Raw genomic sequence first — 17015 nt, 5'->3', positions numbered from 1 at the left:
CATCATAGGAGCAGAGAGCCTCTCTGCTCCTATGATGCTGCTTGGCCTGCTGTGTTCATCCAGCCCTGCACCTTGTTGTCTCACAATTTGTATTCCCACTTATTTTTGTGTCGTCTACAAACTTGATGATTGTACCTCAAGAAATGCAACATAGACGTTAATGCTCTCACTCCAAAGAAACCAACTTTGAGGAAGCTCCTGTATGAAGGGACACAATTCTTGAGAACACCTGTTGCCAAGGGGAAGTTCAGAAAAGGATCTGGAGAAAGGAATGCCAGTGATTTCAAGGCCAAAGGCCAATTTCACCTCCTGGACACACCTGCCAGATATGTGATCAGAGATGCGGCTCTAGGATCAGGCTCATTAGCGACACAAGAACCCATTGAACTCATGACCAGTGACATGGAATTTTCTAGATTGACCATCATACTCGTTAGCAAGTTATTGCTAATGATGTCATTCTCTTCAGTCATCCAAGTCATTAACATATATTGTAAATAACTGTGGCATCAGCACTGATCCTGGTGAAGTCACCTTACAGCGCTACATGTGTGATAAATAATGAAAGAAGCATTCAGTTAGCAAGAGCTAAGTATATTCATAACCAACATATCAAGTCAGAGATCTATATTGCTATCATGTCTAGTTTTGATTTGTAGTGGACTATTAAGCAACTGACAGGAGCAGATTCTATCATCTTCAAAGGTAGCGAAGCCTTGGCAGATAATCCAAAGAGATTCTACAGGCACATTAGGAAGAAAAGAGCAACCAGGGACAGAATAGGGCCCCTTGAAGATCATCTAGGTGGGAACCACAGGAGATTGGAGAGATACTAAACGTCTATTTTGTGTCAGTATTTACTGTGGAGAAAGACATGAAGGCTCGGGAATTCAGGAAAATAAACATTGATGTCTTGAAACAAGTCCACGTTACAGAAGAAGAGGTGCTGGATGTCTTAAAAAACATAAAGGTGGATTAATCTCTGGGACCTGATCAAGCGTATTCCAGGACATTGTGGGAAGTTAGGTAAGAAATTGTGGGACCCTTAGCAGAGATATTTGTATCATCTATAGCCAAGCGTGCGGTGCCGGAGGACTGGAGGGTGGTTAATGTTGTGCCTTATTTATGAAAGGCTGTAAGGTGAAACCTGAGAATTATAGACCAGTGAGTCTAATATCAGTGGTAGGTAGGATATTGGAGGGGATTCTGAGAGACAGATTTACGTGCATTTGGAAAGGCAAGGGCTGATTAGGGATAGTCAGCATGGCTTTGTGCCTGGGAAATCATATCTCACTAACTTGAACGAGTTTTTTGAAGATGTAAGCAAAGGGCAGAGTGGTAGATGTTGTCTATGTGATCTTTAGTAAAGTATTTGACAAGGTTCAGCATAATAGACCAGTTAGCAAAGTGAATCAGGGACAGCTTGTCAGTTGGATACAAAATTGGCTTTGATGGCAGGAGACAGGGGGTGGTGGTGGAGGGTTGTTTTTTGGACTGGAGGCCTGTGACCAGCGGTGTTCCGCAACGATCGGTGCTGGGTCTACTGTTGTTTGTTATTTATATAAACAATTTTAATGAGAATTTAGGAAGCATGGTTAGTAGGTTTGTGGATGACACCAAAATTGGTGGTGCAGTGGACAGCGAAGAAGGTTATCTAAGATTACAAAGGGATCTTGATCAACTGGACCAATGGGCTGAGGAATAGTAGATGGAGTTAAATTTGGATAAATGTGAGGTATTGCATTTTGGTAAAACAAGCAAGGGCAGGAATTACAGAATTAATGGTAGAGCCTGGGGAGTGTTGTTGAACAGCGATACTTAGGGGGTCAGGCACATTATTTTTCGAAATTTGTGTCACAGGTAGACAGGGTGGTTAGGGAGATATTTAGCATGCTTGCCTTCATTGCTCAGATAATTGAGTGAAGGAGTTGGGACATCATGTTGAAGTTGTTGAGGCCATGTTTGGAGTACTGTGTACAGTTCTGGTTGTCCTGTCGTAGGAAGGATATTATTAAATTGGAGGTGATTCAGAAAAGATTTACCAGGATTTACTGAGACTGGAGGGTTTGAGCTATAGGAAGAAGGTGGATACAATGGGACTTTTTTCACTGGAGCTTCGGAGGTTGAGAGTGGCCTTATAGAGGTTTATAAAATCACAAGGGGCATAGATAAGGTGAAAAGCAAAGGTCTTATCCCTAGGGTAGGGGAGTTCAAAATTACAGGGCATATTTTTAAGGTGAGAGGAGAAAGATTTAAAAGGGATGTGAAGGGCAACCTTTTCACACAGGGTGGTTTGTATGCAAAATGAACTGCCAGAGGAAGAGATAAATCTAGGTCCAGTTACAACATTTAAAAGACATTTGGACAGGTACATGAATAGGAAGGATTTAGAGAGATATGGGCCAAATGCAGGCAAGTGGGACTAATTTAGTTAGGAAACCTGGTCGGCATGGATGAGTTGGGCCAAATGGTCTGTTTCAGTGCTGCATGACTCTATGACTGTAACCCAGAAAGTCATACAAAAGACAGATAACTTGCAGCCATCCTCAGAGGTTTCAAGTAAATATTCTTTCTTGGCCTATCCTGACATTTCTGCCATCATAGCTATTAGCTTCAGCCAATACTTCATTTGCACTGGATATTGGAAAAGGTACAGGCCCCACCAACGTCTTGGCTGAAGTGCTGAAGACCTCTGCTCCAGAACACCCTTCAAAATGGCTCTGTGTCTGTTTTGCCATGAGCACAGACAGGTGATCCAAAAACAATCTTACATGTCATCCCAGCTACAGAACAACATATATGGGCCTTTAATCCGCGTCATTCCTAATAGATGAAATTGACAGCATCACACTCAATCACTGGTACTGCTCACAAGATTAGATTACTACAGCATTGAATGCAGACAAAACTCAATACAGATTTTGCTGCTCGATTAATTATTTCAATTCTACTGTGAAAATTCTAAGTGGTGTTTAATAAAATGACCTTTTCTCATTTCTCATTATTATTTATATTCCAGCACATAGGAGTAGTGTTCCTGTCACTTGGAGAAGAGCAAGATTAAAGCTTAATAAAAACTAAAAGAACTGCAGATGCCGTAAATCAGGAACAAAAACAAAGTTGCTGGAAAAGCTCAGCAGGTCTGGCAGCATCTGTGAAGGAGAAAACAGAGTTAACGTTTTGGGTCCGGTGACCCTTCCTCAGAACTGATGGTGGCTGGGAAAACGTCAGTTTATATGCAGAAAATAGGGAGGTGGGTGGGGTAGGGAGTAAACAATAGGATACAGCCCGAAGAGAGAGAAAGACAGTTGGACATTCAAAGGAGTTGCTAACGATCAGGCTGGGAGGGTGAATAGTTGTTAATGGGAGCTGTTAGTGACTAACAACAGGGGGTGTGTAATGGCAGGCTATGTGGTAACAAGGCCTGGTGTGTGGGGTGGGGGACTGGGACATGGGAGAGTTTAGGCCCTAAAATTATTGAACTCAATATTGAGTCCGGAGGGCTGTAGGGTCCCCAAGCGGAAAATGACGTGTTGTTCCTCCAGCTTGCATTGGGCTTCACTGGAACACTGCAGCAAGCCGGAGACAGAGATGTTGGCCAGAGAGCAGGGTGGTGCATTGAAGTGGCAGGCAGCATGTAGTTCAGGGTCTTTTTTGCGAGCAGAACGTAGATGCTCTGCGAAGCAATCGCCAAGTTTACGCTTCGTTTCCCAATGTAGAGGAGACCACATTGTGAGTAGCGACTGCAGTAGACTAGATTCTGGGAAGTGCAGGTGAAGGGTTGCTTCACCTGAAAGGTACTTTTGGGCCCTTGGATTCTGGGGAGAGAGGAGGTAAATGCGCAGGTGTTGCACCTTCGCCGGTTACAGGGGAAGGTGCTATGGGGCTGTGGGGGGGTGTTGGGGGTGAAGGAAGTGTGGACCAGGGTGTCCCGGAGGGAACGGTCTCTGCGGAAGGTGGACAAGGGAGGGGAGGGGAATATGTGTCTGGTGGTGGCATCTCACTGGAGGTGGCGGAAATGGCGTCTTATGATCTTCTGGATGTGGATGCTGGTGGGATGGTAGGTGAGTATCAGGGGAACCCTATCGCTGTTGCGGGAAAGAGAAGGGGTGAGGGCGGAAGTGTGGGAGATGGGTCGGACCTGGTTGAGGGCCCTGGGGAATCCTCAGTTGAGGAAGAAGGTGGACATTTTGGAGGCTCCCTTGTCAAAGTTGGCCTCATCTGAACATATGCGACGGAGATGGAAGAACTGAGAGAATGGGATGGAGTCTTTACAAGATTACATTTACAAGATTAAAGCTTATTGAAAGAAGAGGTTAATACTCCATAATATTTTTTAGTGGATTGATAATTAACCATTTTGTGAAGAAAGGTTGACAGGCTTGGCATAGTGGCTTTGTGAATTTATCAGTAATTTTACAAGTCTTTCAAAAGTAAGATTGGAACATTGATAGCTAAAACTGGATCATTCTTGCCCCACTGCTCTGTGCATGTCAGGAAGTAGGACGTAGGACTTAAGAGCAATATCAACTTTTTCATCCTTTGAGCCTGCTCCATCAAACCATAATGTCACAGCTGATCTGATTATGGTCTCAACCCCAATTTCCTGTCTCCCCCTATTAGCCCTTAATTCTCTTTTCCTTCAAAAATCTAATAGGAACACAGAATTTAGAAGTCAGCTGACATTAAATCTAGAAGCTGTGTCCATTTTTGTTTTGATTTTATATTCATTCATAGGATGTGGGTGTCACTGACTTGGTTGTCTTTGAGTTGGCATTCATTTCCTACTCCTAACTGCCCTTGAGAAGCTGGTGGTAAGCTGCCTTCTTGAACCACTCCAAGTCCTTGTGGTGTAAGTACACCCACAGTGCTGAGAAAATTTCAGGGTGGCGTCTCCACGATGTGTTCTTCGGGTAGTAACTAATGATACTTACCCTCCTTGGCCTATCACAGGTGTTATTTTCACATCTTGCTGTATACTGTCCCCTGCTTTCTGCCTTGCATAGTAAATTCCATGCCATTCCTGTAAAATAAATCACGGATTGTCTGTCAAGTTTGGAAATAGCTGAGGATATTATTTCATATGTTTTTGTGTGGGTTTCTCACAAGTGCCACAAGTAGCACATTAACCAGCATGAAGCAATCTCTTTGGTATTCCATTCTGTTCAAATTGGACTCAAAATGTTAACTCTGTTTCTCTCTCTAGATTTGCTGCATTTCTCTAGCACTTTTCACTTTCAATTTGCAGGTCATTAGAATGTGCAATATTTCGCTTTTACACAAATTTCTCATTACTTCTATTCACATACAATTTGAAGGACAATGTTGTATATGAAGTATGGAGTATGACACATTGTGAAAATGTTTAAAAATAATAATTGATATACTTCCAGCTTAGACTGAATGTGTTTCAAGTATGAAATTTGGGTTAGTCATAAAACATAAAGGGTTTGGTAACAGCCTAAATGAGCTGGAAGTCTTTTGTTATCAGGTAAATTAGAAACATTCCAGTTTGAAAAAAAGCTTGGTGTCACAGTTGTTTAAGGAATTATTTAGCTCCTTTATGTGCAGGATTGAATCCAGCGTCAGAGAGGTACGTTGTGGTCAGGAATGGACGTCCTCAGAGATGTTGCTGCATTGCCATTGTAGCTTTTTTTGGATCTTGACTGGCCTCTTAAGGGCTTCTTCCAGCCCAGCCTCGACTTTGAGGCTTGAGGAGTGGAGGTAAGGCTGGCAGGTCTCCCTGCTTGAGTAGAAGGGGGTAACGCCTTTCCTAATGGCCTCTTTTCCACTATTCTTCCCTCCTAAATTCCCCATGGTCTGTATCCATGGGTGATCTCACCAACTCTGGACTCTCCATCCAGTCCCCTCACTCCCTTCTCTCCATCCCTCTTTGGACCTCATCTTCTCTCTCCACTATGAAACCCCTCTACTTACTTGGTCCAGGACTCCAGGGTTTAGATTCTGGGGACTGCGTGTCTTCCCAGTCCTGGCCACCACTGTCATTGGCACCGATGGGACTACATAGCCTCTGGCTAATCAAATTGGTTGGCAGCTCCGTGAGCAGGACTTCCATGGAGTGTTAAATACTTGTGGGGTTGCTACGTTCAGTTGGATTTGTCCCTTTCTGACTCTTCAGATGACAGGACAGAAAACATCACCAGCTGAACAATCCTGACCCACGTTTAGATCACTTCTGGCATCAGCTGATTATTCAATGGGAGGAAACAGCCTCTCTCTGAGATTCTGTGGTGTATTCATGGAGAAATAATAAGGCAAGGGAGTATACAGTGAGTAGCTGGACTTGCAAAGCTCAAAGGATCAGGGGGATGTTGGTGTACTGGTGCATAAATCATTGAAGGCAACATGGCAAGTGGATTGTGTGGTCAAAAAGGCAGTTGTAATATTATTAGTCAAGGTGTTGAAGACAAGAGCAGGAAAATTGTAATGGAGCTATATAAGATATTACTTAGACCTCAGGTGGAATATTGTGTGCAATTCTGATCACTACACTATAGGGAGGAAGTGATTGTATTGATTAGATTAAAGTTCTGTTCTGAGGAAGGGTCACCAGACCTGAAAAGTTAACTTCGATTTTTTCTTCACAGATGCTGCCAGACCTGCTGAGCTTTTCCAGCAACTTCTGTTTTTGTTCCTGATTTACAGATTCCACAGCTCTTTCAGTTTATTTGCTCAGGGGATGTGGCATTGCTGGTTAGGTGCGTCGTAAAAGATAGACTGAAGTTTTTGTAGGAATGGTGAAGGAACAGCAGATGGGAGTCATTGGAAAGGTCAGGCCTTGAGCTAATGAGTACAGACAGCATTATGATTTTGGTATCAGAAGGGAGATGCATGATACAAGGAGGCATTGAGTAAGGAGACATCTGCAGAATGTAAATGATGATAATGATGCATAATAATTTAATGAGGATTTTAGTGTCACATGATAATGTAGGGGGAAGAAAGCTGATGCTCCACAAGCATCTTAATAGAATGTTGTAAATAGAGGTTTTTTTTAATGAAAGGAAGCTAGGACTTGAGGACCATTATTTGCAAGGGCTAATTGCAGTTAGTCTCCATGCACATAATAAAATTAGGAGGCAAGCAATGACTCGGATGAGAAAGAGGAATTTGCATTGATGTAGTACAGGATGCCAAGGTTCTGCATTTCCTGTATGTAACTTGGAACTTCAACTCAGGAGAGGCTAAAAGCATGGAAGCAACATTGAGAGCCTTGGATCTCAGGAGGACATTTTATCCCAGTTTTGATATTAGTTGACCTGAGGGTCATTGCTGCATTAGGCACTAAGATATAGGTGGGTGAAATGGGATCTTAGGTTTTTACAGATAAACAGGCTGCTAAAGAGATAGTTTTACAGTAATGTAATGCCAAAATTCACTTAATACAAGAGTCTCGAGATTTGCATTTGCAATCTCACATTAAAGGGTTGCTCATTTAAGATAGAAATGAGAAGAAACTTCTCTCAAAGGGCAGTGAATCTGTCAAATTCTTTACCCCAGTGGGCTAGCAAGGCTAGGCCGTTAAGTGTATTCCAAGCTGAGATAGACATATTTTTGATAAGTACTGGAATCAAGGGTAATAGAGAAAGGGTAGGAAAGTGGAATTGACAATTATCAGATCAGCCATGATCTCACTGAATAGCAGAGCAGACCAAATGGCCTAATTCTGCTACTACACCTCATGATCTCTTGGCATAATTTTTCTATGCATTTGTATGCTATCTACTTGTTAACTATTAAGCAACAAACATTAGCGAGAAATGAATGAAAAGACTCCTAAGATACTGAAAAGAAATTAAGAATTTTCACCCTATTGTTGAGAAGCAATCATTAAAATTCACAGCATCCAGAAAATATAACTTTTAAACAAAATTTTAAATGTGTTGATGTGAAAACAAACAGATAAGCACTGGTTCTAATAAAGAGTCACCAGATTCAAAACATTAACTCTGCATTTTCCCCACAGGTGCTACCAGACCTGCTGAGTTTCTCCAGCAATTTCTGTTTTTGTTTCAGCTAAGTACTAGCCTAGATTATATACGTAGCCTTAATTATTTGGCAAAGAAATTTAAATTTTCCAATAATTTAATTAAGCAACTTCTGTAGTAAGGAAAAGTGGGAAATTGTTGCTTAAGTAAAAGTAATTGGAATCAAGTGACCTTTGAAGTGGGTGTGAGCTGATATCATGCTGACACAGAAATAGAAAAACTACCAAACTAACCTAATACCTTGTCACGACATTTTAGCTGCCCTGATATTGAACAATCATTTCAGTGTTTAGATTTACCTTTTTTTACTGTAATTTTAAAACCTTCAATTCAATGGAATAAAATCCAGACAAGTTTTACCCTAGCTAGAGAGGAACACTTCATTTATGCATCAAGTTCTAATGATTGGGAATGCACTGTCCAAAAAGATGGTGAATGCTGATTCAAGATTAATATTTTTAAAAGGGAATTGGGTAAAGACTTGAAGGACAAAAATCACAAAGCTGTGACGAAAAAGAGGGGGAATGTAACTAATGGGATCAGATTTGATGGACTAAATGGCCTCATTTTGGGTTGAATTATTCTTTGATTCTACTCCTAACCCAATGAGTAGCTTTCGATTTCTGTTGACAATATTTCTAATGAGGCCAACATGTCAGATATGCTCTGCACAGTGAGGGATACAAGAAAACAGAAGCCCAAGAAAATTAAAATTGATGATTTCTCAGCTGGCATGTGACTTATCTGAATGAAGAAAAAGACAGAAAGTGGCAAATCAGAAACAGAATATCCCAAGTTACATATCCGAAGGGTGAGTGAGATGAATAAGATGGTGCTCAGTGGAAGTCAGCACTCAAGCTACATGGTGAAGATAGTAAAAACTAGACTGAGAAATCATAACCTGTTGATAAGAAATAGCCAGGGTAGATCTAGAAGGGGAAGATTCTCCTGACCAAGCTTTGTTGAGGTAAATCCAGTCTTTTTCTTGTTCAATGCATATTGGATTCAATTCCTCTCTTTTTCACAAATGTTTCTGATATTTCTACCATTACCTGTGTGACATTTCAAACAGTTCAAATTTTGAAGTTCAAAGGTAATAAGACTTGCATTTACATGGTGTCTTTCAAAACCCCAAGATTTGCTAAAACTGTTCACAGTCAAAGGGATACTTGTGGAATTGTAGTCACTGTTGTAAAGGAACAAGATATGATAGTCAATCTGCACATAGGAAGATCTCGCAAACAGCGATGTGGTAAATATATCAAAGATGATAGAGAGTACTCACCTTTCCTTTCTTGATACATGTGTTTATTGTATCAAGAAGATCTGCTTTATTTTTGTCACTTTTGGGTAGTTCAGTAAGTTCTTTGCCAACCAGCTCCCCTTTATGATAACCCATCATATGTTCAAATGCTGGATTCACATACTGCAAAGAAAATCAAGACAAGTCAATTTTCTGGTGAAACTTACCCCATGTGTTGATAAAAGCAGTATCAGAGGTTCTTATTTATGGTCATATTATTTGCAATCATGATGTATCATTATCAAAGGCTATTTTTTCCAGTAAAATTACTGAAATTGCAAGTTTTTCATCAAAACCTACAGTTCCTTTCCTAACAGCATCACAGGTGTACCTACACCACATCGACTGCAGTGATTCAAGAAGGCCACTCACCACCACCTTCACAAGGGTAATTAGGGATGGCCAAGCCAGCAAAGGTTATATCCAATGAAAGAATAAAGAAAAGAGAGACAATCGAAATAAATGATATGGATCCTGAAAATCTAAGTCTGTTCAAGTATGTATCCATTTTAACATCATCATGAGATGAGCAAAAGCTAGGTCAACCGAAAGACATGTCTGGACCAGCTCCAGAGCCTAAAATTCATGGAATGACTATCCTGATGATGAACTATTCCCTGTCTCCAATTGGCAATTGATGTGGGAGAAGCTAGGCCAAGACACTCAAAATATTGTAGTTCCTACTCCGTAGGCCTTCATTATTCTTGGTGCAATAAAAGTAAAACTAGTAGTTGATCTTTGGTAAATGTGTAGGCCACCTAGTTTAGGCAGCTAAAGTTTTTCCAGAATTTGAAAAAATCTCTTGAAGAGGCTCTCTTGCAAAGCACTAAGCAGGAACACCCAAGTGATGATTTGAGTTGAAGATATCCAAGATTGTTCATTTTCTCTGACCAGGATATCTCCTCTGGACTTATTATGGAAATAAGGGAAAACCACAAATGGGATAGAACAACTGCTAATGGTAATCAGATCAAGATATCTCCCATATCTGTACATGCTTTGGCAGAATCAGCACACATGTCTTTGCAGGAGTGCCTAGGAAACCTATGTGCTGCTGCAAATAGTTGCAAGATCTTCACATTTTGGCTCACTTCTGGGCCAGATTCTTTTCCTTAGGGAGTAAGGCTGACAGAAAACTCAGAGACTTTCCAGTCAGGCTTCTAAGTTTACATGCAGTCAGATGCTGATGTCCTATTTTACTGTACTCTAATGACTACATTTACAACTAACTGCTATTTAATGTATTATCCAAATCAAATTGGAAAAGCAAATGCCATTATAAACATTTAAAAATAGCAATAATACTCAGACTTTAACTTGATTGTATTGTAGTCAGGAACCCTAATTGGTAATTGTATTGTAAGGAGTGTTCCATGTGCTGTTCTGCATTGCAGCAAACAGATGAAAGGTGAGGATGATCCTTATAAATGTATATTCATATATAGTCACTGTGAAAACAAATATTAAAACTAGACTGATTTGCAAACCTCCAAGTCCCTTAACATCTGTTGCAATAACGAGTTGAGAGATCTTGCACTGCATTGTGCTGAGACTGGTTGGCATGTAGTGATTGATAAGATGCGGTAAAATAGAGTTCAAGTGTGGGAGAAATAAGACAAGAATATTAATCTTAAATGCTCTTTCTTCAAAGTTTCCTCAACTTGAAAGCTTAGGTTCATGACGCTGAGGGAGATCTACACGAGGAGCTGCTATTCTGCCTCATTATCGAAGTGACTACAGAAAAACTACACTCAGCTTTCCCATTTCCTGCTCTATACCCTTTAATGGCAAACCATTGCTGCTTTACACATTGCAACGTCGTTTTTTGCATTGAGTTCCCTTCATGACTGCAGTTGAGTGGTGATTCTCTGGAGGGGCTATCATTTGGTTTTGAGCCTCAACCTGTTAGAAACTGGATGGAGATTATTTGAGGTAATCAAACCTAAGACATTTTTGAACAGTAGAAAGAACTTCCATTGAATTTATTTGACATGATTCAAGCTCAGATCTTAGATATCCCAACTTACTATGTTCTAGGTGATGCCATCATCCAGTATGGAGTTTGAATTGTTAACTGTCAAGTGAGCCATGAAATATAGACTAGAAGAAAATTTTGTTTAATTAGCTGCCATTTCAGACATTTTGTTAGTAGATGGTGTTGGACATTTGGCAATGATCTAATAGAAATGAAATGTATAATTTATAATTCTTATGATTTTTCAAAAGCAAGCCTCTGTAAGATGCCAAATGGCTTCACTGAGAACACAATTCCAACAATGATGCCTTGTCATCAAAGTTGAAAAGGAATTCTAAGATTTTGCTAACAGCCTACCCCAATTGGAGCTCAGAATCTGCATATTCAAAGAATGACCTTACTGGAAGAAGGCTAACCTTAAGAACATAAGAAATAGGAGCAGGAGTAGGCCATTTAGCCCCTCAAGTCTGCCATAAATTTATAAGATTGAGAAGCAGAATTAAGCCATTTGGCCCATTAAGTCTGTACTGCCATTTGATCAAGGCTATGTTTCTCAACCCACTTCTCCTGTCTTCTCCCTCTAACTCTTGATCTCTTACTAATCAAGAATCTATCTATCTCTGTCCTAAGGGTACTCAATGATTGGCCTCCACACCCTTCTGCAGCAATGAGTTCCACAGATTTACCGCTCTCTGGCTGAAGAAATTCAGCCCCACCATTTGATGAAATCACATCTGATCTGCCCCAGGCCTCAACTCCTCTTTTATGCCAGCTCCGCATAGCCCTCAATCCATTAATATTTCAAAAATCAACCACCTTCTTTTTAAATACTTTCAGCGATCAACCATCCACAACTCTCTGGGGTAGAAAATTCCAAATATCCCCTATCCTCTGGGAGAAGAAATCCTTCACGTCTAAGTTTAAGTGTCCCCTTATTCTGTAACAATGTGTCTGACTTTGATATTTCCCCAATTGTGGAAACATCTTCTCAACATTTACCCTGTTAAACCCTCTCAGAATTTTAAATGTTTCAGTAAGGTCATCCCTCATTCTTCTAAATGCCAATGAATAATTGTCTAACCTGTTTCACCAATTTTCATAAGCCAAGCCCTTCATCTCAGAATCAGCCTTGTGAATCTCTTTCGAAGTATCTCCAATGCTAGCAAATCCTTTCTCAAATAGAGGGAACAAAACCAGACACAATACTCCAGGTGTGACCTCATCAACACCATCACCAACAAGACTTAGCTATTTTTAAACTTCAATCTCCTAGCAATAAAGTACAAAACTCCATTTAACTTCATGATGACTCGCTGCACTTGCATACTAACCATTTGTGTTTCATGCACAGGAACACCCAGAGCCCTCTTTGCATACTTTTTTAGAGGCTTGTTTCATTAAGTAATGTTTAAGTATTAAATAGTTAATAAATTTTACAGACTGAAGCCCACTGGAAGTGAACAGTACATTGGAGGCGAAGTCCTGGCATTCCCAACAGATGGATGGGACCCTATAGTTACTCAGATTAACTTGGTGGACTGATTCTTCTATAAACATTTGTTCCAATGAAGAATTGTGTGAGCTTTGCATGAAACATATTCTTACAAAAAACAATGGGGATTTTGGAAAACCTTGACAAGAAAATAACTAATTTAGACTAATCCATTTATCCATGATAAAAGGTAATGTTAGGTCACCTGGATAACATGGTCTTCATTTGTAATTTCTACGGCCTCCTGGCACTGCTCTAGGGCTGTAAATATGGAGTTGCATGCCCTGAAAGAAATAGTCAGAGTAATGGAAATAGTTAAGCGGCAAATGCATTGATAACAATTATTTAAGATGGTTTGTATTAAGACTGCAGGCATAAAAGCCCAATAGTATGCAGCAGCAAATAACTAAAAACTGATTCAGATACTTTACCAATTGCCTGGAACCATGTAACCTTACAGTCCAATGCAAAGCCATTCAGTCCATCATCTTCTACTCAAGCTGCCTATTTTAATCCCATTTCTCTTACCTTTATCTGTGTCTTTTAAATTCTGCTAATTCAAATATATGCATTCAATTTTATTTGAAGAGATATTGATGATCCTGCCTCAACAGCTACTTGTGGAAAAGCATTCCATCAAGTTATAATTGCACCTTTTTTGTTCTCTGTGCCTATCATCTGCTCTCGATCAATCAATTCTGGAAATTTACCTGTAAGACAAATTTAATTTGCCTGTAATTATCTGGTTTATCACTTTCTTCCTGTCTTGAATAAGGATGTAGTGTATGTCTCTGCCTAATTCTTCAGCATAATTCTTAGTCCCAGAGGTAACTGAAGAAACAACTGAGGGCCTCTCCATCAATTTCGTCCTCAACATTCTTCAGTATTCTCGATACCTATCATCTGGGATCTGGTGTTGTTCTACACATTGTCCCATTAACATTTTGAATGCAGTACCCTGAATACCTTTTTCATTAATCGCATCTAGAACATGCACTTCTGAGGAAGGGTCACCGGACCTGAAACATTAACTCTGATTTCTCTTTACAGATGCTGCCAAACCTGCAGAGCTTTACCAGCAATCTTTATTTTTGTTTCTGATTTACAGCATCCTCAGTTCTTTCGGTTTTTAGAACATGCAGCTAATGCAATAAATACGTACCGCAGCTTGAATTGTGACCGCACCTCTCCATACTCCAACTGAATTAGTTCATTGTAACATGCAGTTACATTGGGGTTCTCTATGTATTGCTATGGATAAGGAGAAAATAAGATTAAAGGCATTCATTTAAAACCCTGAAAGAAAAGTTATAAATGCCTCACACGACCCTCTTACAAGGGAACACTAACCCACTCTCATTCTTCTTTCAAGACAGGCACGCACATAAAGGAAACTGCAGAAACCAGTGAGATGCAGTACCATGAGAAATTCTAACTCTAATAGAATAGGTAGTGTTATCAATATTATTGGCAGGGAAGAAAATACAGCTTTGGAAACAATGAGGATGGAAGTGGAAGTAGTTTACTGGAGAATGGAAGGACTAGGAGAGATGTTGGACTTGATTGTTATGGAGCAGTGGTTGGGAGGTGCTGGACACAGGAAGATCTGCTTCATTTTACAGAGGAGGGGAGAAGCTTCTAGAGCTAAATTTAACATCTCACATTGTGCTCCAACCTTTCAGTAACTGTCTGTCAAAATGTCTTTTATTAAAAGAACCTGATACGATTAGAAATACTGCAATGGGATCAAGAACAAGGTCAGAAGTGGCCTTAGATATCTATTCCTCTGCATTTACATGGATTTTAATCTAATAGCATTCCAACAGGAAATGGTCTCAAATCAGATTTATAAAGTACTATAATAGCACTATAGGATCGCATCATATGCTTATCAAATGAAACAGAAACAACGTAAAATGAATCTGAGCAAGGCCAGAACAGGCTAAGCAATTGTCAGAATACCCAAGGATGGCTTGGAGAAACAGGGTCTGCTTTGTTAACTGCGTTAGATTTAATTCACACAGCTCAATTATTTTAAATAAATACTGAACAAACCATTTATCCACAGATGTAGACATTCTAATGAATAGAGAGACAGAAATTCCAATAAACACTGAAAACTTAACAGCACGGTGATTTACATTGACATATCATTAAACACAAGTGAGTTCTTTAATAATAAAGACAGACTATATCAATTAATTTCATTATATACTGTAACATTCAATAGGCAATCAGCAGTTAAAGTGATTTATCAAGTGGGAGGTTGACCTTATTCACAGCGTTATAAGACCGAAGGCAAAAATCACTGCTCACATCACCCAGTGGTAATTATTTTAAACATGGTTAACTCAATCTCATGGCAGGTGTATTGCTACCTACATACCACATATAGAATGCTGGATCAACCCCTTTGTTGAAGATTTCAAAGCTATGGTGTCTGCATTGAATCCCTGTACAGTAAATGCTGTGAAAAAATGCACTACTATGGATGTTTGGTGATAAAAGAACTCTGTGTGATACAGGACCCACATGGTGCATGAGCCTGCATGCTGGATCCTTGAATGTGTGTCAACTGAAAAATATTACTGAAAGAAGACAAATTTTGTTGAAGCTTTTATCTGGATAATTTGCAAGCATACTGGCTCAAGAGGAAAACCAACATTTATACTTTATGAAAGGCCAGTGCTGATGTATCGCCAAGTGGACATTCATTGGTAGAACCATTGCCAACTACCACTGGTTAGGGTTAGGGTTAGGGTTAGGGTTACGGTTAGGGTGAGGGTTAGGGTTAGGGTTAGGTTTAACCCTAACTCTAACTCTATTGCATTTATCCATTGGTCCTGGTTGATAGTTAATGGCCAAACATGGTTAAATTTTAAACCAGGTTGATTCTGATTGGATGTCACCACATTTGTTAAGCTGATAGTTCTTATGAAAGAACAGGGCCTTGTGTATTAATATATAATGAGGTTTCAGAACATGCAAGTATGCCACATTGCAAGCCTCACTGACAATCCTAAACTGGTTGTCATTGTAAATCTTCACACACAAAGGATTATCAAACAAAGTTATCCAATTGCAGTTTCCTACTAATGTTGGACACTATGTTACACATTTTGTTAGCGTGGACTGGTTGGGTTGGTCAGTACATTCTTTATTGTGAACAGCCAAAGGGATATGCTGCTTGATATGACCAGCCAGTTTTTGGGACACATGGCGTATATACTTGGCATCACATTACTCATTTGTGGGATACACAGAATATCTTTTTTGTTTAACGGCAACATCCTGCTAGCAGTGAAGACCACCTGTGTTACTCCTAGATAGTGGCAACATGAAACGGTCAACCTCACCTGTTGCTCAAACATTTACACTGACCACTTATCAAGACCATCTTCTGGCTTTTCAGCAATTTGCATATTATACAGTGAAAAATAAGCCAATCAGGTTAACCATTACCCAACACGATAGCTTTATGCATCACATTTCAACATCACATTTGCATGATGACAAAATGGATTGGGCCCTAATTATGAGGTTCCTGAGAAGGCCAATCTTATAGCACATGGAACTGTAGGAATCCCAATACATATAATGACCAGTGAAGATAAATGTACGGTAGTCAGCAATAGAAAACCCCTGGCCAATTCTCAGCTAAAAATCGAGACAAGGAAGCTCATTTTTGCATTCCGTTTCAAGCATCAATATGAATGCAGGTTGAATCCAATTAAAACATGCAAGGAAATTCTTGCATGCAGCTGCAGATTCAAATGTAACAAACATATCACCTGCATATTGAACAAATGCAAGGGGTAGGAGGTTAGGTATCATTTCATTGAATGGTAAGATCACTTCCCACTATACTTCACTCAATGCCATGAACGACCCTAAGACAGTCGCTCTTGGTCTTGGAAATTGCCCAATCCACCTTAAAAGGTATCTCAAAAGTTTGAGTAACAGATGGAGCTAGCTGTTTCATGCTAGTACAATGCAGTAATAATGAAAGTGGTGTTCACCGCTAACAGGGTGCAGCCATCAAGCCAAAGAATGTTCTGCCTCTCCCACAAGTGAAGAATGTGGTATATGAATTTCAGTGCTGCCGTAATGCCAGATATGTAGGCTGTATATCCCAAAGACCAGGCAATCATATCAAACAGCATATCCCTTCAAAAACAAAGTTGCTGGAAAGGCTCAGCAGGTCTGGCAGCATCTGTGGAGGAGAAAACAGAGTTA

General features: G+C 40.0%; 1 protein-coding gene across 1 annotated transcript in view; it reads right to left on the bottom strand.

Annotated features, from left to right (window-relative positions):
- The window catches only part of pde8b (phosphodiesterase 8B), a 105928-nt gene that overhangs the window by 40885 nt on the left and 48028 nt on the right, over nt 1–17015 (bottom strand). The window contains exons 5-8 of the mRNA XM_048595323.1: nt 13942–14030; nt 12985–13063; nt 9295–9435; nt 4935–5023 (exon numbers count right to left, since the gene is read on the bottom strand). Of these exons, the coding sequence (XP_048451280.1) occupies nt 4935–5023; nt 9295–9435; nt 12985–13063; nt 13942–14030 (398 nt within the window). The remainder of the gene's footprint in view (nt 1–4934; nt 5024–9294; nt 9436–12984; nt 13064–13941; nt 14031–17015) is intronic.

The sequence above is a fragment of the Rhincodon typus genome, chromosome 3 (genome assembly GCF_021869965.1).
Source record: "Rhincodon typus isolate 14 chromosome 3, sRhiTyp1.1, whole genome shotgun sequence".
NCBI classification, from domain to species: domain Eukaryota; kingdom Metazoa; phylum Chordata; class Chondrichthyes; order Orectolobiformes; family Rhincodontidae; genus Rhincodon; species Rhincodon typus.
The sequence above is the reverse complement of the archived record's forward strand: the minus strand, read 5'-3'. Positions and strand labels throughout refer to the sequence as shown.